At 47.7% G+C, this 27888-nt stretch overlaps 1 protein-coding gene across 1 annotated transcript in view; it reads right to left on the minus strand.

The window, feature by feature from the left end:
• The window catches only part of LOC147120823 (protein-tyrosine kinase 2-beta-like), a 389336-nt gene that overhangs the window by 207210 nt on the left and 154238 nt on the right, over positions 1 to 27888 (minus strand). The window contains exons 9-10 of the mRNA XM_085978989.1: positions 26815 to 26886; positions 19362 to 19463 (exon numbers count right to left, since the gene is read on the minus strand). Of these exons, the coding sequence (XP_085835115.1) occupies positions 19362 to 19463; positions 26815 to 26886 (174 nt within the window). The remainder of the gene's footprint in view (positions 1 to 19361; positions 19464 to 26814; positions 26887 to 27888) is intronic.

Below are 27888 nucleotides of genomic sequence, written 5' to 3' on the forward strand. Positions count from 1 at the left end.
ATCATATAGAATCCCATTGGACCAAACCACACACCCCTCATCATATAGAATCCCAATGGACCAAACCACACTCCCCCCATCATATAGAATCCCAATGGACCCAACCGCACTCCCCTCATCATATAGACTCCCAGTGGACCCAACCACACTCCCCTCATCATGTTGAATCCCAATGGACCAAACCACACTCCCCTCATCATATAGATTCCCAATGGACCAAACCACACTCCCTTCATCATATAGAATCCCAATGGACCCAACCACACTCCCCCTCATCATATAGAATCCCAATGGACCCAAACACACTCCCCCTCATCATATAGAATCCCAATGGACCCAACCACACTCCCCTCATCATATAGAATCCCAATGGACCCAACCACACTCCCCTCATCTTATAGAATCCCAATGGACCCAACCACAATCCCCTCATCTTATAGAATCCCAATGGACCCAACCACACACCCCCTCATCATATAGAATCCCAATGGACCCAACCACACTCCCCTCATCATATAGAATCCCAATGGACCCAACCACGCTCCCATCATATAGAATCTCAATGGACGCAACCACACAACCCCTCATCATATAGAATCCCAATGGACCAAACCACACTCCCCCCATCATATAGAATCCCAATGGACCCAACCGCACTCCCCTCATCATATAGAATCCCAGTGGACCCAACCACACTCCCCTCATCATGTTGAATCCCAATGGACCAAACCACACTCCCCTCATCATATAGATTCCCAATGGACCAAACCACACTCCCTTCATCATATAGAATCCCAATGGACCCAACCACACCCCCCTCATCATATAGAATCCCAATGGACCCAACCACACTCCCCCATCATATAGAATCCCAATGGACCCAACGACACCCCCTCATCATATAGAATCCCAATGGTCCCAACCACAATACCCCTCATCATATAGAATCTCAATGGACAAAACCACACCCCCCTCATCATATAGAATCCCAATGGACCCAACCACACACCACGCATTATATAGAATCCCAATGGACCCAACGACACCCCCTCATCATATAGAATCCCAATGGTCCCAACCACAATACCCCTCATCATATAGAGTCCCAATGGACCAAACCACACTCCCCTCATCATATAGAATCCCATTGGACCCAACCACACATCCATCATCATATAGAATCCCAATGGACCAAACCACACTCACCTCATCATATAGAATCCCAATGTACCAAACCACACTCCCCTCATCATATAGAATCCCAATGGACCCAACCACACCCCCCTCATCATATAGAATCCCAATGGACTCAACCACACTCCCCTCATCATATAGAATCCCAATGGACCCAACCACACCCCCCTCATCATATAGAATCCCAATGGACCAAACCACACTCCCGCTCATCATATAGAATCCCATTGGACCAAACCACACTCCCCTCATCATATAGAATCCCAATGGGCCCAACCACACAGCCCTCATCATATAGAATCCCAATGGACCCAACCACACTCCCGCTCATCATATAGAATCACAATGGACCAAACCACACTCCCCCTCATCATATAGAATTGCAATGGACCCAACCACACTCCCGTCATCATATAGAATCCCAATGGACCCAACCACACTCCCCCTCATCATATAGAATCCCAATGGACCCAACCACACTCCCCTCATCATATAGAATCCCAATGGACCAAACCACACTCCCCTCATCATATAGAATCCCATTGGACCAAACCACACTCCCCTCATCATATAGAATCCCAATGGACCCAACGACACTCCCCTCATCATATAGAATCCCAATGGACCATACCACACTCCCCTCATCATATAGAATCCCAATGGACCAAACCACACTCCCCTCATCATATAGAATCCCATTGGACCAAACCACACACCCCTCATCATATAGAATCCCAATGGACCCAACCACACTCCCGCTCATCATATAGAATCACAATGGACCAAACCACACTCCCCCTCATCATATAGAATCGCAATGGACACAACCACACTCCCGTCATCATATAGAATCCCAATGGACTCAACCACACTCCCCCTCATCATATAGTATCCCAATGGACCGAACCACACTCCCCTCATCATATTGAATCTCAATGGACCCAACCACACTCCCCTCATCATATAGAATCCCAATGGACCAAACCACACTCCCCCCATCATATAGAATCCCAATGGACCCAACCGCACTCCCCTCATCATATAGAATCCCAGTGGACCCAACCACACTCCCCTCATCATGTTGAATCCCAATGGACCAAACCACACTCCTCTCATCATATAGATTCCCAATGGACCAAACCACACTCCCTTCATCATATAGAATCCCAATGGACCCAACCACACTCCCCCTCATCATATACAATCCCAATGGACCCAACCACACTCCCCCTCATCATATAGAATCCCAATGGACCCAACCACAATCCCCTCATCTTATAGAATCCCAATGGACCCAACCACACCCCCCCTCATCATATAGAATCCCAATGGACCAAACCACACTCTCCCCATCATATAGAATCCCAATGGATCAACCACACCCCCCTCATCATATAGAATCCCAATGGACCCAACCACACTCCCCCATCATATAGAATCCCAATGGACACAACCACACCACCCTCATCATATAGAATCCCAATGGACCCAACCACACTCCCCTCATCATATAGAATCCCAATGGACCAAACCACACTCCCCCCATCATATAGAATCTGAATGGACCCAACCACACTCCTCTCATCATATAGAATCCCAATGGACCCAACCACACTCCCCTCATCATATAGAATCCCAATGGACCAAACCACACTCCCCCCATCATAAAGAATCCCAATGCACCAAACCACACTCCCCTCATCATATAGAATCCCAATGGACCAAACCACACTCCCCTCATCATATAGAATCCCAATGGACCCAATCACACGCCCTTCATCATATAGAATCCCAATGGACCCAACCACACTCCCCTCATCATATAGAATCCCAATGGACCCAACCACAGTCCCCTCATCATATAGAATCCCAATGGACCCAACCACACTCCCCTCATCATAGAGAATCCCAATGGATCCAACCACTCCCCCCTCATCATATAGAATCCCAATGGACCCAACCGCCCCACATCATATAGAATTCCAATGGACCCAACCACACTCCCCTCATCATATAGAATCCCAATGGACCAAACCACACTCCCCTCATCATATAGAATCCCAATGGACCAAACCACACTCCCCTCATCATATAGAATCCCAATGGACCCAATCACACGCCCTTCATCATATAGAATCCCAATGGACCCAACCACACTCCCCTCATCATATAGAATCCCAATGGACCCAACCACAGTCCCCTCATCATATAGAATCCCAATGGACCCAACCACACTCCCCTCATCATATAGAATCCCAATGGACCCAACCACCCTCCCCTCATCATATAGAATCCCAATGGACCAAACCACACTCCCCACATCATATAGAATCCCAATGGACCCAACCACACTCCCTCATCATATAGAATCCCAATGGACCCAACCACACTCCCCCTCATCATATAGAATCCCAATGGACCCAACCACAATCCCCTCATCATATAGAATCCCAATGGACCCAACCACACTCCTCTCATCATATAGAATCCGAATGGACCCAACCACACTCCCCCTCATCATATAGAATCCCAATGGACCCAACCACAATCCCCCTCATCATATAGAATCCCAATGGACAAAACCACACCCCCCTCATCATATAGAATCCCAATGGACCCAACCACAATCCCCCTCATCATATAGAATCCCAATGGACAAAACCACACTCCCTTCATCATATAGAATCCCAATGGACCCAACCACACCCCCCTCATCATATAGAATCCCAATGGACCCAACCACACTCCCTTCATCATATAGAATCCCAATGGACCCAACCAAACTCCCCTCATCATATAGAATCCCAATGGACCCAACCAAACTCCCCTCATCATATAGAATCCCAATGGACTGAACCACACTCCCCTCATCATATAGAATCCCAATGGACCCAACCACACTCCCCTCATCATATAGAATCCCAATGGACCAAAGCACACTCCCCTCATCATATTGAATCCCAATGGACCCAACCACACACCCCCTCATCATATAGAATCCCAATGGACCCAACCACACTCCCCTCATCATATAGAATCCCAATGGACCGAACCACACTCCCCCTCATCATAAATAATCCCAATGGACCCAACCACACCCCCTCATTATATAGAATCCCAATGGACCCAACCACACTCCCCTCATCATATAGAATCCCAATGGACCAAACCACAGACCCCTCATCATATAGAATCCCAATGGACCCAACCACACCCCCTCATCATATAGAATCCCAATGGACCCAACCACAATACCCCTCATCATATAGAATCTCAATGGACAAAACCACACCCCCCTCATCATATAGAATCCCAAATTACCCAACCACACACCCCTCATCATATAGAATCCCAATGGACCCAACCACACTCCCCTCATCATATAGAGTCCCAATGGACCAAACCACACTCCCCTCATCATATAGAATCCCATTGGACCCAACCACACACCCATCATCATATAGAATCCCAATGGACCAAACCACACTCCCCTCATCATATAGAATCCCAATGGACCAAACCACACTCCCCTCATCATATAGAATCCCAATGGACCCAACCACACCCCCCTCATCATATAGAATCCCATTGGACTCAACCGCACTCCCCTCATCATATAGAATCCCAATGGATCCAACCACACTCCCCTCATCATATAGAATCCCAATGGACCAAACCACACTCCCGCTCATCATATAGAATCCCATTGGACCAAACCACACTCCCCTCTTCATATAGAATCCCAATGCGCCCAACCACACAGCCCTCATCATTTTGAATCCCAATGGACCCAACCACACTCCCGCTCATCATATAGAATCACAATGGACCACACCAGACTCCCCCTCATCATATAGAATCGCAATGGACCCAACCACACTCCCGTCATCATATAGAATCCCAATGGACCCAACCACACTCCCCCTCATCATATAGAATCCCAATGGACCCAACCACACTCCCCTCATCATATAGAATCCCAATGGACCAAACCACACTCCCCTCATCATATAGAATCCCATTGGACCAAACCACACTCCCCTCATCATATAGAATCCCAATGGGCCCAACCACACACCACTCATCATATAGAATCCCAATGGACCCAACCACACTCCCCTCATCATATACAATCTCAATGGACCCAACCACACTCCCCTCATCATATAGAATCCCAATGGACCAAACCACACTCCCCCCATCATATAGAATCCCAATGGACCCAACCGCACTCCCCTCATCATATAGAAACGCAATGGACCCAACCACACTCCCCTCATCATGTTGAATCCCAATGGACCAAACCACACTCCCCTCATCTTATAGAATCCCAATGGACCCAACCACACTCCCTTCATCTTATAGAATCCCAATGGACCCAACTACACACCCCCTCATCATATAGAATTCCAATGGACCCAACCACACTCCCCTCATCATATAGAATCCCAATGGACCCAACCACGCTCCCATCATATAGAATCTCAATGGACACAACCACACAACCCCTCATCATATAGAATCCCAATGGACCAAACCACACTCCCCCATCATATAGTATCCCAATGGACCAAACCACACTCCCCTCATCATATAGAATCCCAATGGACCCAACCACACCCCCCCATCATATAGAATCCCAATTGACCAAACCACACTCTCCCCATCATATAGAATCCCAATGGACCCAACCACCCCCCCCTCATCATATAGAATCCCAATGGACCCAACCACACTCCCCCATCATATAGAATCCCAATGGACCCAACCACACCACCCTCATCATATAGAATCCCAATGGACCCAACCACACTCCCCTCATCATATAGAATCCCAATGGACCAAACCACACTCCCCCCATCATATAGAATCCGAATGGACCCAACCACACTCCTCTCATCATATAGAATCCCAATGGACCCAACCACACTCCCCTCATCATATAGAATCCCAATGGACCAAACCACACTCCCCCCATCATAAAGAATCCCAATGGACCAAACCACACTCCCCTCATCATATAGAATCCCAATGGACCAAACCACACTCCCCTCATCATATAGAATCCCAATGGACCCAATCACACGCCCTTCATCATATAGAATCCCAATGGACCCAACCACACACCCCTCATCATATAGAATCCCAATGGACCCAACCACAATACCCCTCATCATATAGAATCTCAATGGACAAAACCACACCACCCTCATCATATAGAATCCCAATGGACCCAACCACACCCCCTCATCATATAGAATCCCAATGGACCCAACCACAATACCCCTCATCAGATAGAATCTCAATGGACAAAACCACACCCCCCTCAACATATAGAATCCCAATGGACCCAACCACACACCCCTCATCATATAGAGTCCCAATGGACCAAACCACACTCCCCTCATCATATAGAATCCCATTGGACCCAACCACACACCCCTCATCATATAGAATCCCAATGGACTGAACCACACTCCCCTCGTCATATTGAATCCCAATGGACCAAACCACACTCCCCTCATCATATAGAATCCCAATGGACCCCACCACACTCCCCCTCATCATATAGGATCCCAATGGACCCAACCACACTCCCCTCATCATATAGAATCCCAATGGACCAAACCACACCCCCCTCAACATATGGAATCCCAATGGACCCAACCACACACCCCTCATCATATAGAGTCCCAATGGACCAAACCACACTCCCCTCATCATATAGAATCCCATTGGACCCAACCACACACCCATCATCATATAGAATCCCAATGGACCAAACCACACTCCCCTCATCATATAGAATCCCAATGGACCAAACCACACTCCCCTCATCATATAGAATCCCAATGGACCCAACCACACACCCCTCATCATATAGAATGCCAATGGACCCAACCACACTCCCCTCATCATATAGAATCCAATGGACCCAACCAAACTCCCCTCATCATATACAATCCCAATGGACCCAACCACACTCCCCTCATCATATAGAATCCCAATGGACCCAACAACCCCTCATCATATAGAATCCCAATGGACCCAACCACACTCCCCTCATCATATAGAATCCCAATGGACCCAACCATACTCCCCTCATCATATAGAATCCCAATGGACCCAACCACACTTCCCACATCATACAGAATCCCAATGGACTGAACGACACTCCCCTCATCATATAGAATCCCAATCGACCCAACCACACTCCCCTCATCATATAGAATCCCAATGGAACCAACCACACCCCCCTCATTATATAGAATCCCAATGGACTCAACCACACTCCCCTCGTCATATTGAATCCCAATGGACCAAACCACACTCCCCTCATCATATAGAATCCCAGTGGACCCCACCACACTCCCCCTCATCATATAGGATCCCAATGGATCCAACCACACTCCCCTCATCATATAGAATCCCAATGGACCAAACCACACTCCCCTCATCATATAGAATCTCAATGGACCAAACCACACTCCGCCTCATTATATAGAATCCCAATGGACCCAACCGCAGCCCCCTCATCATATAGAATCACAATGGACAAAACCACACTCCACTCATCATATAGAATCCCAATGGACCAAACCACACTCCCCTCATCATATGGAATCCCAATGGACCCAACCACACACCCCTTCATCATATAGAATCCCAATGGACCAAACCACACTCCCCTCATCATATAGAATCCCAATGGACCCAATCAAACAACCCCTCATCATTTGGAATCCCAATAGTCCCAACCACACTCTCCCTCATCATATAGAATTCCAATGTACCCAACCACACTCCCCTCATCATATAGAATCCCAATGGACCCAACCACACTCCCCTCATCATATAGAACCCCAATGGACCCAACCACACTCCCCTCATCATATAGAATCCCAATGGACAAAACCACACCCCCATCATATAGAATCCCAATGGACACAACCACACTCCCCTCATCATATAGAATCCCAATGGACCCAACCACAATCCCCCTCATCATATAGAATCCCAATGGACAAAACCACACCCCCCTCATCATATAGAATCCCAATGGACCCAACCACACACTCCTCATCATATAGAATCTCAATGGACCAAACCACACTCCCCTCATCATATAGAATCCCAATGGACCCAATCACACTCCCCTCATCATATAGAATCCCAATGGACCAAACCACACTCCCCTCATCATATAGAATCCCAATGGACCCAACCACACTCACTTCATCATATAGAATCCCAATGGACCCAACCACACCCCCCTCATCATATAGAATCCCAATGAACCCAACCACACTCCCCTCATCATATAGAATCCCAATGGACCCAACCAAACTCCTCTCATCATATAGAATCCCAATGGACTGAACCACACTCCCCTCATCATATAGAATCCCAATGGACCCAACCACACTCCCCTCATTTTATAGAATCCCAATGGACCCAACCACACACCCGTCATTATATTGAATCCCAATGGACCCAAGCACACTCCCCCTCATCATATAGAATCCCAATGGACCCAACCACACTCCCCTCATCATATAGAATCCCAATGGACCGAACCACAGTCCCCCTCATCATAAATAATCCCAATGGACCCAACCACACCCCCTCATTATATTGAATCCCAATGGAACAAACCACACACCCCTCATCATATAGAATCGCAATGGACCCAACCACACTCCCCTCATCATATAGAATCTCAATGGAGAAAACCACACCCCCCTCATCATATAGAATCCCAATGGGCCCAACCACACACCCCTCATCATATAGAATCCCATTGGACCCAACCACACCCCCCTCATCATATAGAATCCCGATGGACCCAACCACACACCCCTCATCATATAGAATCCCAATGGACCAAACCACACTCCCCCCATCATATAGAATCCCAATGGACCCAACCACACTCCCCTCATCGTATAGAACCCCAATGGACCCAACCATACTCCCCTCATCATATAGAATCCCAATGGACACAACCACACTCCCCCTCATCATAAAGAATCCCAATGGAGCCAACCACTCCCCCTCATCATATAGAATCCCAATGGACCCAACCCCCCCTCATCATATAGAATCCCAATGGACCCAAACACAGTCCCCTATTCGTATAGAATCCCAATGGATCCAACCACACACTCCCCCTCATCATATCGAACCCATTGGACCCAACCACACTCTCCCTCATCATATAGAATCCCAATGGACCCAACCACACTCCCCTCATCATATATAATCCTAATGGACCAAACCACACTCCCCCCATCATATAGAATCCCAATGGACCCAACCACACTCCCCTCATCATATAGAATCCCAATGGACCTAACCACACTCCCCTCATTATATAGAATCCCAAAGGACCAAACCACACTCCCCTCATCATATAGAATCCCAGTGGACCAAACCACACTCCCCCCCATCATATACAATCCCAATGGACCAAACCACACTCCCCTCATCATATAGAATCCCAATGGACGCAACCACACTCCCCTCATCATATAGAATCCCAATGGACCCAACCACACTCCCCTCATCATATAGAATCCCAATGGACCCAACCACACCCCCCCCTCATCATATAGAATCCCAATGGACCCAACCACACTCCCCTCATCATATAGAATCCCAATGGACCAAACCATCCCCCCTCATCATATAGAATCCCAATGGACCCAACCACACTCCCCTCATCATATAGAATCCCAATGGCCCAAACCACACACCCCTCATCATATAGAATCCCAATGGACCAAACCACACAGCCCTCATCATATAGAATCCCAATGGCCCAAACCACCCCCCTCATCATATAGAATCCCAATGGACCCAACCACACTCCCGCTCATCATATAGAATCCCAATGGACCCAACCACCGCCCCCTCATCATATAGAATCCCAATGGACGAAAGCACACTCCCCTCATCATATAGAATCCCAATGGACCCAACCACACCCCCCCTCATCATATAGAATCCCAATGGACCCAACCACACCACCCTCATCATATAGAATCCCAATGGACCAAACCACACCCCCCTCAACATATAGAATCGCAATAGACCCAACCACACTCCCCTCATCATAAAGAATCCCAATGGACCAAACCACACTCCTCTCATCATATAGAATACCAATGGACCCAACCACACTCCATTCATCATATAGAATCCCAATGGGCCCAACCAGCCCCCCTCATCATGTAGAATCCCAATGGACCCAACCACACTCCCCTCATCATATAGAATCCCAATGGACCCAACCACACACCCTTCATCATATAGAATCCCAATGGACCCAACGACACTCCCCTCATCATATAGAATCCCAATGGACCCAACCACACCCCCCTCATCATATAGAATCCCAATGGACCAAACCACACTCCCCCCCCATCATATACAATCCCAATGGACCCAACCACACCCCCCCTCATCATATAGAATCCCAATGGACCAAACCACACCCCCCTCATCATATAGAATACCAATGGACCCAACCACACCCCCCTCATCATATAGAATCCCAATGGACCCAACCACACACCCCTCATCATATAGAATCCCAATTGACCCAACCACACTCCCCTCATCATATAGAATCCCAATGGACCAAACCACACTCCCCTCATCATATAGAATCCCAATGGACCCAACCACACTCCCTTCATCATATAGAATCCAAATGGACCAAACCACACTCCCCCCATCATATAGAATCCCAATGGACCCAACCACACTCCCCTCATCATATAGAATCCCAATGGACCCAACCACACCCCCCTCATCATATAGAATCCCAATGGACAAAACCAGACCCCCCTCATCATATAGAATCCCTATGGACCCAACCACACTCCGCTCATCATATAGAATCCCAATGGACCCAACCATACTCCCCTCATCATATAGAATCCCAATGGACCCAACCACACTCCCCTCATCATAGAGAATCCCAATGGAGCCAACCACACCCCCTCATCATATAGAATCCCAATGGACCCAACCCCCCCCTCATCATATAGAATCCCAATGGACCCAAACACAGTCCCCTATTCGTATAGAATCCCAATGGAACCAACCACACACCCCCCCTCATCATATCGAATCCCATTGGACCCAACCACACTCTCCCTCATCATATAGAATCCCAATGGACCCAACCACACTCCCCTCATCATATAGAATCCCAATGGACCCAACCACACACCCCTCATCATATATAATCCCAATGGACCAAACCACACTCCCCCCATCATATAGAATCCCAATGGACCCAACCACACTCCCCTCATCATATAGAATCCCAGTGGACCAAACCACACTCCCCCCCATCATATACAATCCCAATGGACCAAACCACACTCCCCTTATCATATAGAATCCCAATGGACGCAACCACACTCCCCTCATCATATAGAATTCCAATGGACCCAACCACACTCCCCTCATCATATAGAATCCCAATGGACCCAACCACACCCCCCCTCATCATATAGAATCCCAATGGACCCAACCACACTCCCCTCATCATATAGAATCCCAATGGACCAAACCACACCCCCCTCATCATATAGAATCCCAATGGACACAACCACACTCCCCTCATCATATAGAATCCCAATGGCCCAAACCACACCCCCCTCATCATATCGAATCCCAATGGACCAAACCACACACCCCTCATCATATAGAATCCCAATGGCCCAAAACACCCCCTCTCATCATATAGAATCCCAATGGACCCAACCACACTCCCCTCATCATATAGAATCCCAATGGACGAAAGCACACTCCCCTCATCATATAGAATCCCAATGGACCCAACCATACCCCCCCTCATCATATAGAATCCCAATGGACCCAACCACACTCCCCTCATCATATAGAATCCCAATGGACCAAACCACACCCCCCTCATCATATAGAATCCCAATGGACCCAACCACACAGCCATCATCATATAGAATACCAATGGACCCAACCACACTCCATTCATCATATAGAATCCCAATGGACCCAACCAGCCCCCCTCATCATATAGAATCCCAATGGACCCAACCACACTCACCTCATCATATAGAATCCCAATGGACCCAACCACACACCCATCATCATATAGAATCCCAATGGACCGAACGACACTCCCCTCATCATATAGAATCCCAATGGACCCAACCACACCCCCCTCATCATATAGAATCCCAATGGACCAAACCACACTCCCCCCCATCATATACAATCCCAATGGACGCAACCACACTCCACTCATCATATAGAATCCCAATGGACCCAACCACACCCCCCCTCATCATATAGAATCCCAATGGACCAAACCACACCCCCCTCATCATATAGAATCCCAATGGACCCAACCACACCCCCCTCATCATATAGAATCCCAATGGACCCAACCACACCCCCTCATCATATAGAATCCCAATGGACCCAACCACACTCCCCTCATCATATAGAATCCCAATTGACCCAACCACACTCCCCTCATCATATAGAATCCCAATGGACTAAACCACACTCCCCCTCATCATATAGAATCCCAATGGACCCAACCACACCCCCCTCATCATATAGAATCCCAATGGACACAACCACACCCCCCTCATCATATAGAATCCCAATTGACCCAACCACACTCCCCTCATCATATAGAATCCCAATGGACCAAACCACACTCCCCCTCATCATATAGAATCCCAATGGACCAAACCACACTCCCCTCATCATATAGAATCCCAATGGACCCAACCACACCCCCCTCATCATATAGAATCCCAATGGACACAACCACACCCCCCTCATCATATAGAATCCCAATTGACGCAGCCACAGTCCCCTCATCATATAGAATCCCAATGGACCCAACCACACTCTCCCTCATCATATAGAATCCCAATTGACCCAACCACACTCCCCTCATCATATAGAATCCCAATGGACCAAACCACACTCCCCCTCATCATATAGAATCCCAATGGACCCAACCACACTCCCCTCATCATATAGAATCCCAATGGACCCAACCACACCCCCCTCATCATATAGAATCCCAATGGACCCAACCACACTCCCCTCATCATATAGAATCCCAATTGACCCAACCACACTCCCCTCATCATATAGCATCCCAATGGACTAAACCACACTCCCCCTCATCATATAGAATCCCAATGGACCCAACCACGCCCCCCTCATCATATAGAATCCCAATGGACACAACCACACCCCCCTCATCATATAGAATCCCAATTGACCCAAGCACAGTCCCCTCATCATATAGAATCCCAATGGACCCAACCACACTCCCCTCATCATATAGAATCCCAATGGACCCAACCACACTCTCCCTCATCATATAGAATCCCAATGGACCCAACCACACTCCCCTCATCATATAGAATCCCAATGGCCTGAACCACACTCCCCCTCATCATATAGAATCCCAATGGACCCAACCACACTCCCCTCATCATATAGAATCCCAATGGACCAAACCACACTCCCCTCATCATATAGAATCCCAATTGACCCAACCACACTCCCCTCATCATATAGAATCCCAATGGACCAAACCACACTCCCCCTCATCATATAGAGTCCCAATGGACCAAACCACACTCCCCTCATCATATAGAATTCCAATGGACCCAACCACACCCCCCTCATCATATAGAATCCCAATGGACACAACCACACCCCCCTCATCATATAGAATCCCAATTGACCCAACCACAGTCCCCTCATCATATAGAATCCCAATGGACCCAACCACACTCCCCTCATCATATAGAATCCCAATGGCCTGAACCACACTCCCCCTCATCATATAGAATCCCAATGGACCCAACCACACTCACCTCATCATATAGAATCCCAATGGACCCAACCACAGTCCCCTCATCATATAGAATCCCAATGGACCCAACCACACTCCCCTCATCATTTAGAATCCCAATGGACCCAACCACACTCCCCTCATCATATAGAATCCCAATGGGCCCAACCACACTCCCCTCATCATATAGAATCTCAATGGTCCCAAACACACTCCCCTCATCATATAGAATCCCAATGGACCCAACCACACCCCCCCTCATCATATAGAATCCCAATGGACCCAACCACACTCCCCTCATCATATAGATTCCCAATGGTCCCAATCACACTCCCCGCATCATATCGAATCCCAATGGACCCAACCACACCCCCCCTCATCATATAGAATCCCAATGGACCCAACCACACTCCCCTCATCATATAGAATCCCAATGGACCCAACCACACCCCCCTCATTATATAAAATCCCAATGTACCCAACCGCCCCCCATCATATAGAATCACAATGGACCCAACCACACTCCCCTCATCATATAGAATCCCAATGGACCCAACCACACTCCCCTCATCATATAGAATCCCAATGGACCCAACCACTCTCCCCTCATCATATAGAATCCCAATGGACCAAATCACACTCCCCTCATCATACAGAATCCCAGTGGACCAAACCACACTCCCCTCATTATATAGAATCCCAATGGACCAACCACACTCACTTCATCATATAGGATCCCAATGGACCAAACCACACTCCCCTCATCATATAGAATCCCAATGGACGCAACCACACTCCCCTCATCATATAGAATCCCAATGGACCCAACCACTCTCCCCTCATCATATAGAATCCCAATGGACCAAACCACACTCTCCTCATCATATAGAATCCCAATGGACCCAACCACACTCCCCTCATCATATAGAATCCCAATGGACCCAACCACACACCCCTCATCATATAGAATCCCAATGGACCCAACCACACTCCCCTCATCATATAGAATCCCAATGGACCAAACCACACCCCCCTCATCATATAGAATCCCAATGGACCCAACCACACTCCCCTCATCATATAGAAACCCAATGGACCAAACCACACTCCCCTCATCATATAGAATCCCAATGGACCCAACCACACACCCCTCATCATATAGAATCCCAATTGACCCAACCACAATCCCCTCATCATATAGAATCCCAATGGACCCAACCACACCCCCCCTCATCATATAGAATCCCAATGGACCCAACCACACTCCCCTCATCATATAGAATCCCAATGGACGAAAGCACACTCCCCTCATCATATAGAATCCCAATGGACCAAACCACACCCCCCTCCTCATATAGAATCCCAATGGACCCAACCACACTCCCCTCATCATATAGAATCCCAATGGACCCAACCACACTCCCCTCATCATATAGAATCCCAATGGACCCAACCACACTCCCCTCATCATACAGAATCCCAATGGACCAAACCACACTCCCCTCATCATATAGAATCCCAATGGACCCAACCACACTCCCCTCATCATTTAGAATCCCAATGGACCCAACCACACCCCCCTCATCATATAGAATCCCAATGGACACAACCACACCCCCCTCATCATATAGAATCCCAATGGACCCAACCACACTCCCCTCATCATACAGAATCCCAATGGACCAAACCACACTCCCCTCATCATATAGAATCCCAATGGACCCAACCACACTCCCCTCATCATTTAGAATCCCAATGGACCCAACCACACCCCCCTCATCATATAGAATCCCAATGGACACAACCACACCCCCCTCATCATATTGAATCCCAATTGACCCAACCACACTCCCCCTCATCATATAGAATCCCAATGGACCAAACCACACCCCCCTCATCATATAGAATCCCAATGGACCAAACCACACTCCCCTCATCATATAGAATACGAATGGACCCAACCACACCCCCCCTCATCATATAGAATCCCAATGGACCAAACCACACTCCCCCTCATCATATTGAATCCCAATGGACCCAACCACACTCCCCCTCATCAAATAGAATCCCAATGGACCAAACCACACTCCCCTTCATCATATAGAATCCCAATGGACCAAACCACACTCCCCTCATCATATAGAATACGAATGGGCCCAACCACACCCCCCCTCATCATATAGAATCCCAATGGACCCAACCACACCCCCCTCATCATATAGAATCCCAATGGACCCAACCACACCCCCCTCATCATATAGAATCCCAATGGACCCAACCACACTCCCCTCATCATATAGAATCCCAATGCACCCAACCACCCCCCTCATCATATTGAATCCCAATGGACCCAACCACACACACCCTCATCATATAGAATCCCAATGGACCCAACCACACTCCCCCATCATATAGAATGCCAATGGACCCAACCACACCCCCCTCATCATATAGAATCCCAATGGACCCAACCACAGTCCCCTCATCATATAGAATCCCAATGGACCCAACAACACTCCCCTCATGATATAGAATCCCAATTGGACCCAACCACACTCCTCTCATCATATAGAATCCCAATGGACCCAACCACACTCCCCTCATCATATAGAATCCCAATGGACTGAACCACACTCCCCTCATCAAATAGAATCCCAATGGACTGAACCACACTCCCCTCATCATATAGAATCCCAATGCACCCAACCACACCCCCCTCATCATATAGAATCCCAATGGACCCAACCACCCCCCCCTCATCATATAGAATCCCAATGGACCCAACCACACTCCCCTCATCATATAGAATCCCAATGGACCCAACCACAGTCCCCTCATCATATAGAATCCCAATGGACCCAACCACACTCCCATCATCATATAGAATCCCAATGGACCAAACCACACTCCCCTCATCATATAGAATCCCAATGGACCAAACCACACTCCCCCCCATCATATAGAATCCCAATGGATCCAACCACACTCCCCTCATCATATAGAACCCCAATGGACCAAACCACACTCCCCTCATCATATAGAATCCCAATGGACCCAACCACACCCCCTCATCATATGGAATCCTAATGGACCCAACCACACTCCCCTCATCATATAGAATCCCAATGGACCCAACCACACCCCCCTCATCATATAGAATCCCAATGGACCCAACCTTTTCACATTCGCCCTCATCATACAGAATCGCAATGGACAGAACTCCTGCCCATTCATTCCCATTGTAAAGAATCCCAGTGGACCAAATGTCTTCCCATTGTAACAAATTCCAACCAATCAAACTGTTTTAGAATTCCAATGGACCCAACTCCCAGTCACGCCCATTGTACGGAATTTCAATGAAACCAATCCCTTCCCATCCTCTCTCGATGTGTCCAGTTTTAGAGGACCAATCCCCTTCCCATCCTCTCTCGATGTGTCACATTTTAGAGGACCAATCCCTTCCCATCCTCTGTCGATGTGTCCAGTTTTAGAGGACCAATCCCTTCCCATCCTAAAGCTGGACACATCGAGAGAGGATGGGAAGGGATTGGCCCTCTAAAACTGGACACATCGAGAGGATGGGAAGGGATTGGTCCTCTAAAACTGGACACATCGAGAGGATGGGAAGGGATTGGTCCTCTAAAACTGGACACATCGAGAGAGGATGGGAAGGGATTGGTCCTCTAAAACGTGACACATCGAGAGAGGATGGGAAGGGATTGGTCCTCTAAAACTGGACACATCGAGAGAGGATGGGAAGGGATTGGTCCTCTAAAACGTGACACATCGAGAGAGGATGGGAAGGGATTAGTCCTCTAAACCTGGACACATCGAGAGAGGATGGGAAGGGATTGGTCCTCTAAAACTGGACACATCGAGAGAGGATGGGAAGGGTTTGGTCCTCTCTCGATGTGTCCAGTTTTAGAGGACCAATCCCTTCCCATCCTCTCTCGATGTGTCCAGTTTTAGAGGACCAATCCCTTCCCATCCTCTCTCGCCGTGTCACGTTTTAGAGGACCAATCCCCTTCCCATCATGGTTGGGGTGCAAATATCGGGCATGCCATCAGTAGAAAACACAGCCATAAGACACCTGCCTTTATTCACTCTTAGACAAGTCTCCCATCGAGATCATAATGAGCACAATTCACCATTAGAACAGGGATGAGTTTATACTGCCACACCCAGTTAAAGAAATTAGATCAGAAAAATAATAGTTACAAATATCACAGGTACTGGACAAAGCCGATTAATGACTTGGACATGGGTATAAAGGGCACTATTCCAAAATTTGCAGATGACACAAAACTTGGAAGTGTAGTGAACAGTGAGGAGGATAGTGACAGACTTCAAGAGGGCTGGTGAAATGGGCGGACACGTGGTAGATGAAATTTAATGCAGGAAAGTGTGAAGTGATACATTTTGGTAGAAAGAATGAGAAGAGGCAATATAAACTAAAGGGTACAATTCCAAAGCGGATGCATGAACAGAGAGACCTGGGGGTATGTGTGCACAAATCGTTGAAGGTGGCAGGACAGGTTGAGAAAGTGGTTAAAAAAGCTTACGGGATCCTGGGCTTCATAAATAGAGGCATAGAGTACAAAAGTGTGGAAATTATGATGAACATTTATAAAACACTGGTTCGGCCCCAACTGGAGTATTGTGTCCAATTCTGGGCACCACACTTTAGGAAGGATGTGAAGGCCTCAGAGAGGGTGCAGAAAAGATTTACAAGAATGATTCCAGGGATGAGGGACTTCAGTTACGTTGATAGACTGGAGAAGCTGAGGTTGTTCTCCTTGGAGCAGAGAAGATTGAGAGGAGATTTGATAGAGGTGTTCAAAATCATGAGGGGTCTGGACAGAGTAGAGAGAGAGAAACTGTTCCCATTGGTGGAAGGGTCAAGAACCAGAGGACACAGATTGAAGGTGATTGGGAATACAACCAAAGGCGACGTAAGAAAAAACTTTTTTACGCAGCGAGTGGTTAGGATCTGGAATGCACTGCCTGAGAGGGTGGTGGAGGCAGATTCAATCACGGCTTTCAAAAGGGAATTGGATAAGTATCTGAAGGAAAAAATGTGCAGGGCTACGGGGAAAGGGCGGGGGAGTGGGACTAGCTGAAGGGCTCTTGCAGAGAGCCGGCACAGGCTCGACGGGCCGAATGGCCTCCCTCTGTGCTGTAACCACTCGATGATTCTATGAAATGGTAAATGTACACAGAGGTTAACAGAATCATTGAGTTTGTGTGTGGATCTCATCTGCATCGTTGAAGAAACTTCTATACCTGAGGGGCCCCACTGATTTCCAACTGAAGTGAAGCCTTCTTGTCCTCTGAGGGGAGATAGTTGATCGATTTAATTTGCTTGAATTCTGCCAAACTGATAGGCTGTTTAGAATTGAAAAATAAAAATCATATTTAATTTACTTCAATTCTGCTAAACCGGTAGCCTGTTTAGAACTTAAAATAGAATGTCACAGTCATAACAAAATCTTATTCTTAATGTATTAAGTTGGCGGGGAGCGCGCTCAATCTGGGATGCACACCGCACCATGGCGTGCCATGCCATGTCATGGGATCAGCTTTTGGTGAAATTCTGGCGTCTCCTGCACAGATTACAGCCTCGGCACCTCAGGTCATTCCAGACCTGCTCTCGGGCACACCTCCTGCTGGGCTGGTCCGAGAATAGAACCTGCAGGAGGCAGAAATCCCAGGAGACAGCGGATGTCGGAAGAAATCCTGCAGCTACTGCTCGCGATTCCCAGCTGGTGTGCCCGAGGCAATAATGAACGTAGGGAGGCAAGAAAGTCAAGTCAACTGTGTCCAACTTAAGAGGATGATGCTGCACAAGAGCCTGCAGTTATACTGTCAAAACTATGAGCATGGCAGCAATATACTGAAGTAGACTTTAGGGATACATGGTAGACTCATTATCCAACGCGATTAACTGGTCAGCTATATAAGGATGCTAACCTGAAATAGCCTTGCCAACTTCATGTCAATCTTAGGCAATGAGCACTTTGCTTGGCTCTGTAAAGCCCAGCTGGTGCCGAGGTAGTTGCCTTTAAGCTCGTACGGTTTCTAATTCTGCTGGTTAATAACACATGCTAGAGTAGCTTGTGAATTCTTTAATGTTGAGTTTTAAGATGGTGTTAATCATGATATCATTAGTACATTAAGAAATATGAATTCAAAACGTTGATGTCTGGTTCAATCTTCAATGACTTGGTGAGAAGTGGTTAACTCCGTCAGTACTGCGTCCATTGCTTGTGCAGTGCTCGATATATTTTGAATTATTTAATGGAAGACGATTCAAGTGAGCTTAACTATTAGGCAGCTAATAAATCTGAGTGTGGTAGCCCAGTGGTTCTGGTACTGGACTAACAATCCAGTGGTTCTGGTACTGGACTAACAATCCAGTGGTTCTGGTACTGGACTAACAATCCAGTGGTTCTGGTACTGGACTAACAATCCAGTGGTTCTGGTACTGGACTAACAATCCAGTGGTTCTGGTACTGGACTAACAATCCAGTGGTTCTGGTACGGGACTAACAATCCAGTGGTTCTGGTACTGGACTAACAATCCAGTGGTTCTGGTACTGGACTAACAATCCAGTGGTTCTGGTACTGGACTAACAATCCAGTGGTTCTGGTACTGGACTAACAATCCAGTGGTTCTGGTACTGGACTAACAATCCAGTGGTTCTGGTACGGGACTAACAATCCAGTGGTTCTGGTACTGGATTAACAATCCAGTGGTTCTGGTACTGGACTAACAATCCAGTGGTTCTGGTATGGGACTAACAATCCAGTGGTTCTGGTACTGGACTAACAATCCAGTGGTTCTGGTACGGGACTAACAATCCAGTGGTTCTGGTACTGGATTAACAATCCAGTGGTTCTGGTACTGGACTAACAATCCAGTGGTTCTGGTACGGGACTAACAATCCAGTGGTTCTGGTACTGGACTAACAATCCAGTGGTTCTGGTACTGGACTAACAATCCAGTGGTTCTGGTACTGGACTAACAATCCAGTGGTTCTGGTACTGGACTAACAATCCAGTGGTTCTGGTACTGGACTAACAATCCAGTGGTTCTGGTACTGGATTAACAATCCAGAGGTTCTGGTACTGGACTAACAATCCAGAGGTTCTGGTACTTGTCTAACAATCTAGTGGTTCTGGTATTGGACTAACAACCTAGAGGTTCTGGTACTGGACTAACAATCCAGTGGTTCTGGTACGGGACTAACAATCCAGTGGTTCTGGTACTGGACTAACAATCCAGTGGTTCTGGTACTGGATTAACAATCCAGTAGTTCTGGTACTGGACTAACAATCCAGAGGTTCTGGTACTGAACTAACAATCCAGTGGTTCTGGTACTGGACTAACAATCCAGAGGTTCTGGTACTTGTCTAACAATCTAGAGGTTCTGGTACTGGACTAACAATCCAGTGGTTCTGGTACGGGACTAACAATCCAGAGGTTCTGGTACTGAACTAACAATCCAGTGGTTCTGGTACTGGACTAACAATCCAGAGGTTCTGGTACTGAACTAACAATCCAGTGGTTCTGGTACGGGACTAACAATCCAGAGGTTCTGGTACTGAACTAACAATCCAGTGGTTCTGGTACTGGACTAACAATCCAGAGGTTCTGGTACTGGACTAACAATCCAGAGGTTCTGGTACTGAACTAACAATCCAGTGGTTCTGGTACGGGACTAACAATCCAGAGGTTCTGGTACTGAACTAACAATCCAGTGGTTCTAGTACGGGACTAACAATCCAGAGGTTCTGGTACTGAACTAACAATCCAGTGGTTCTGATACTGGACTAACAATCCAGTGGTTCTGGTACTAGACTAACAATCCAGTGGTTCTGGTACTGGACTAACAATCCAGTGGTTCTGGTACTGGACTAACAATCCAGTGGTTCTGGTACTGGACTAACAATCCAGAGGTTGACAAATGGCACCACACAAATGAACCATGAAAGCTGGTGAATTGCCATAAAAACCGAACTGGTTCAATAATGTCTTTCAGGGAAGGGAACCTGCCATCTCTGCCTGGTGTGGTCCACATGTGACTCCAGTCCACATTACGTGGTTGACTCTGAATCCACTCAGGCAAATTAGGGATGGGCAATAACTGTGGTCTTGGCAGAGGACAGTAAATCTCCAGGGGTGAAGGGGTTAAAGATTCATCCTTTGATCATTTCCTTTATATGGTATACGGCTTCTTCGATCACAGTGTTCTTAAAACCCAATGTTGGCATCAAGCATTCCCAGGTGAGGTACAACCTTGGTGAGGTGGGCAAGGAGTAAAGCTCCATCTTGACTGTCCATCAAGGCCAGGTCCCAAACACAGATACAGAGTAAAGATGTCTTCACCTTACCACAACAGCGTGCCATGACTAGAAGCTGAGACTAGCAGCCCCAACTGCATCAGTGTGAAATGTCCATTTCCCACATCACAATCTTGTCCCCCTCTCTAAGAGAGACTGACAACTTAATTCCGATCTGTATTGAATTACTGTTTGTGGTTTGAGCTGTTCTCTCCTGCTATAGGAAAACTTGGAACTTACTCCCAGTCTCGATCACTTCCCTGTGCTCCATACTCGGGAATATTGGAACAGGAGGAGGCCATTCAGCCCCTCGAATTGTTCCGCCACTCAATTAGATCACAGTTGATCTGTATTTCAAACTCATTCACCTGCTTTGGTTCAGTTACCCTTAATACCCTTGGCCAACAAAAACCTACCGATCTCAGTTTAGAAATTTTCATTTGACCCCCCCAGCCTCAACAGCTTTTTGGGGGAGAGAGTTCCAGATTTCCACCGCCCTTTGTGTGAAGAAGTGCTTCCTGACATCGCCCCTGAACGGTCTGGCTCTAATTGTAAGGTTCTGCCCCCTTGTTCTGGACTCCCCCCACCAGAGGAAATAGTTTCTCTCTATCTACCCGATCAACTTGTTTAATCATCTTAAACACCTCGATCAGATCACCCCTTAATCTTCTAAACTCGAGGGAATACAAGCCCAGTCTGTGCAACCTGGCCTCGTAATTTAACCCTTTCAGCCCCAGGATCATTCTGGTCAATCTGCACTGCCCCCTCCAAGGCCAATATCTCCTTCCTGAGGAGCGGGGCCCAGAACTGAATGCACTGTCCAGATGGGGTCTGACCAGAGCTTTATATAAACTGTAGCAGAAATAAAAGCGCATGGAATTGGATGCAATCTATTGGCCTTGGTAGGGAATTGGGTAGGAGGGAGGAGACAGTGAGTAGGGACAATGGGTATGTACTCCAATTGGCAGGATGTGACTAGTGGTGTCCCCCAGGGATCTGTACTGAGGCTACAGGACTTCCAGCCCTTTGTATTCCAGCCCTCCTGTCCACGAGCTTTTAGTGAATTCTGACCCTAAAACTCTGCTCCGCCACAGTTCCCAGCTTCTCGCTATTTAGAAATTCTTGGGTCCACAGTGGATGACCTCACACTTCCCCACATTGAACTCCATCTGTCCATTTTGGCCACTCACTGAATCTATCAATGTCCCTTTGCAGCTTCCTGCTCCCATCTACACGAATTATTGTGCCACCTAACTTAGTGTCGGCAGAAAACTTACATAAGAACCAGGAGCAGGACGGTGGGCAGCACGGTGGCATAGTGGTTAGCACTGTTGCCTCACAGCGCCAGGGACCCGGGTTCAAATCCAGCCTCGGGTGACTGTCTGTGTGGAGTTTGCACATTCTCCCCGTGTTTGCGTGGGTTTTCTCCGGGTGCTCCAGTTTCCTCCCACAGTCCAAAGATGTGCGGGTTAGGTTGATTGGCCATGATAAAAAATTGACCCTTAGTGTTAGGGGGATTAAATACGTGGGGTTACGGGGATAGGGCTTGGGTGGGATGGCTGTCAGTGTAGGGACCGGGTGCTAGGGTTTGGATGATCAGCCATGATCTCGTTGAATGGCGGAGCAGGCTCGAAGGGCCGAATGGCCTACTCCTGCTCCTATCTTCTATGTTTCTATGTTTAGACCAATTGGCCCCTTGAGCCTGCTCCACCATTCAATGAGATCATGGCTGATCCAATCTTGGCCTCAACTCCACTTTCCCGCTCTCTCCCCAGACCCCTCGACTCCCCTGTAGTTCAAATGTCTGTCAATCTCCGCCTTGAATATATTCACTGACTCCGCCTTCACAGCTCGCCGGGGTAGAGAATTCCAAAGATTCACGACCCTCTGAGAGAAGAAATTCCTCCTCATCTCCGTCTTAAATGGGCGACCCCTTATTCTGAAACTATGCCCCCTAGTTCTAGATTCCCCCACTAGCGGAAACATCCTCTCAGCATCCACCCTGTCGAGCCCCCTCAGAATCTTATATGTTTCAATACGATCATCTCTCATTCTTCTAAACTCCGATGAGTATAGGCCCAACCTGCTCAACCTTTCGTCATACGTCAACCCTTTCATCTCAGGAATCAACCTGGTGAACCTTCTCTGAACTGCCTCCAATGCAAGTTTATCCCTCCTTAAATAAGGAGACCAAAACTGTACGCAGTACTCCAGGTGTGGTCTCACCAACGCCCTGTACAGTTGTAGCAAGGCTTCCCTACTTTTATACTCCACCCCCCTTGCAATAAAGGCCAACATTCCATTAGCCTTCCTAATTACTTGCTGTACCTGCATGCTAACTTTTTGTGTTTCATGTACTCGGACCCCCCGATCCCTCTGTACCGCAGCGTTCTGTAGTCTCACTCCATTTAAATAATAATTTGCTTTTTCATTCTTCCTTCCAAAATGGATAACCTCACATTTTCCCACATTATACGCCATTTGCCAATTTTTTGCCCACTCACTGAACCTCTCTATATCCCTTTGCAGAATCTGCGTCCTCCTCACAACTTGCTTTCCCACCTATCTTTGTGTCATCAGCAAATTTGGCTACAGTGCACTCGGTCCCTTCATCCAAGTCATTAATATAGATTGTAAATAGTTGAGGCCCCAGCACTGATCCCTGTGGCACCCCACTAGCTACTGGTTGCCAACCGGATAATGACCCATTTATCCCGACTCTCTGTTTTCTGTTAGTTAGCCAATCCTCTATCCATGCTAATATATTACCCCCAACCCCGTGAGCTCTTATCTTGTGCAGTAACCTTTTATGTGGCACCTTATCGAATGCCTTCTGGAAATCCAAATACACTGCATCTACTGGTTTCCCTTTATCCACCCTGTTTGTTACATCCTCAAAGAACTCCAGCAAATTTGTCAAACCTGATTTCCCTTTCATAAAACCATGTTGTCTCTGTTTGATTGTCTTATGTTTTTCTAAATGTCCTGCTATTACCTCCTTAACAATGGATTCCAGCATTTTCCCAATGACAGATGTTAGGCTAACTGGCCTATAGTTTCCTGCTTTCTGTCTCCCTCCTTTCTTGAATAGTGGCGTTACATTTGCGGTTTTCCAATCCGCTGGGACCTCTCCAGAGTCCAGGGAATTTTGGTAGATTACAATCAACGCATCCACTATCTCTGCAGCCACTTCTTTTAAGACCCTAGGATGCAGGCCATCGGGTCCAGGGGACTTGTCGGCATTTAGCCCCATTAGTTTGCTTCGTACTTAGACATACGGCTCTCTATTACTTCATCCAAGTCACTGATAAATGCAGTGAAAAGCTGACACTGCAGTGCAGATCCCTGGGGGACAACACCTGTCACATCCTGACAACGGGAGTACATGCCCATTATCCCTACTCGCGGTCTCCTACCTCCTAACCCATTCCCTACCCAGGTCAATAGGTTGCCTCCAAATCCATGCACTTTCATGTTTTCTAAGAGTCGCTTGTGTGGAACATGATCAAATGCCTTCTGGAAGTCCATATAAATAGGAATTCTCCAGCCTTCATTAGTAACAGCGACAATAAATGTCAGTTCTTTCTGATAAGGATCAATTTAATCCCAAATCGGGACAGGTTTTGTAACATGCGGTTGCTGCTACTCCCAGGTTGACGTATGAGGAAAGGTTGAGTAGGTTGGGCCTCTACTCATTGGAATTCAGAAGAATGAGAGGCGATCTTATCGAAACATATAAGATTGTGAGGGGGCTTGGTCGGGTGGATGCGGTGAGGATGTTTCCACTGATGGGTGAGAATAGAACTAGGGGGCATAATCTTAGAATAAGGGGCTGCCCTTTCAAAACTGAGATGAGGAGAAACTTCTTCACTCAGAGGGTAGTAAATCTATGGAATTTGCTACCTCAGAGAGCTGTGGAAGCTGCGACATTAAATAAATTTAAAACGGAGATAGACAGTTTCCTAGCTGATAAGGGAATTAGGGTTTACGGGGAGCGGGCAGGGAAGTGGATGTGAGTCTAGGTTCGGATCAGCCATGATCCTATTGAATGGCGGAGCAGGCCCGAGGGGCCGTATGGCCTACTCCTGCTCCTACTTCTTATGTATGTTCTGTTACTCTGTAACTCACTCCCGGTCTCGGTTACTCTGTAACTTAATCCCGGTCTCGGTTACTCTGTAACTTAATCCCAGTCTCTGTTACTCTGTAACTCACTCCCAGTCTCTGTTACTCTGTAACTTAATCCCGGTCTCGGTTACTCTGGAACAGTACCCATGGATTGGAGGGTAGCTAATGTTACTCTACGTATTTCTCATTCTCTGACAATCTCTCCTTGCCTGAACATTTGTTCTGTTTCTGTGACTCTGGATGCAATGATTCAGTCTGGTGTACTCACTCCATCGTTACTGATCACTTGGCCGATCCCCTGGCATCCAATCACCAGTTCGACTGTGATCGTCCAGCCTTGCTGAAAGACAGAGAGCAGAATGAGCACGGTGTAACCTTTTGACTGGGTGCACTTAAACAAATAAACTGTAACTAATAAAACATTAAAGGAAACTTAACAACTTAATTAAAATTTGATTGGCCAGGGTGATGATGCACTCCAGTCCCTGCGGTGTCCAATGGTCATGGAAATGAGCACGGTGTAAAGAGAGACTTGAACAGAGGGCAAGGTGGCTGCGTTAAGGACACATTTAGAATGTAAGGTATTCAAATAACTCTACAACAGTGTGATTATTTAATAAGAAAAGTCGGAGCACTAGAAGCTTTCAGTGTGGTGTGAGACTCTATCATGAAACATTGCTCAAAGAAAAGAACAAACATTCCTAACATCGCTATCAAAAGACATCATCTCCGACAGTGCAGCGCTCCCTCAGCACTTACACGCCGACAGTGCAGTGCTCCCTCAGTACTGCCCCTCCGACAGTGCAGCACACCCTCAGTACAGCCCCTCCGACAGTGCAGCGCTCCCTCAGTACTGCCCCTCCGACAGTGCAGCACTCCCTCATTGCTGTCCCTACGACAGTGCAGCACTCCCTCAGTATTGCCCCTCCGACAGTGCAGTGCTCCCTCAGTACTGCCCCTCCGACAGTGCGGCGCTCCCTCATTACTGCCCCTCCGACAGTGCAGCACTCCCTCAGTATTGTCCCTCCGACAGTGCAGTGCTCCCTCAGTACTGCCCCTCCACCAGTGCGGCGCTCCCTCATTACTGCCCCTCCGACAGTGCAGCACTCCCTCAGTACTGCCCCTCCAACTGTGCAGCACTCCCTCAGTACTGCCCCTCTGACAGCACAGCACTCCCTCAGTTCTGCCCCACCGACAGCGCAGCGCTCCCTCAGTACTGACCCTCCGACAGTGCGGCGCTCCCTCAGTACTGCCTCTCCGACAGTGCAGCACTCCCTCAGTACTGCCCCTCCGACAGTGCAGCGCTCCCTCAATACTGCCGCTCCGACAGTGCAGCACTCCC

The sequence above is a fragment of the Somniosus microcephalus genome, chromosome 3, assembly GCF_052327205.1.
Source record: "Somniosus microcephalus isolate GS21.2 chromosome 3, FLI_Smic_1.0, whole genome shotgun sequence".
Lineage (NCBI taxonomy): Eukaryota > Metazoa > Chordata > Chondrichthyes > Squaliformes > Somniosidae > Somniosus > Somniosus microcephalus.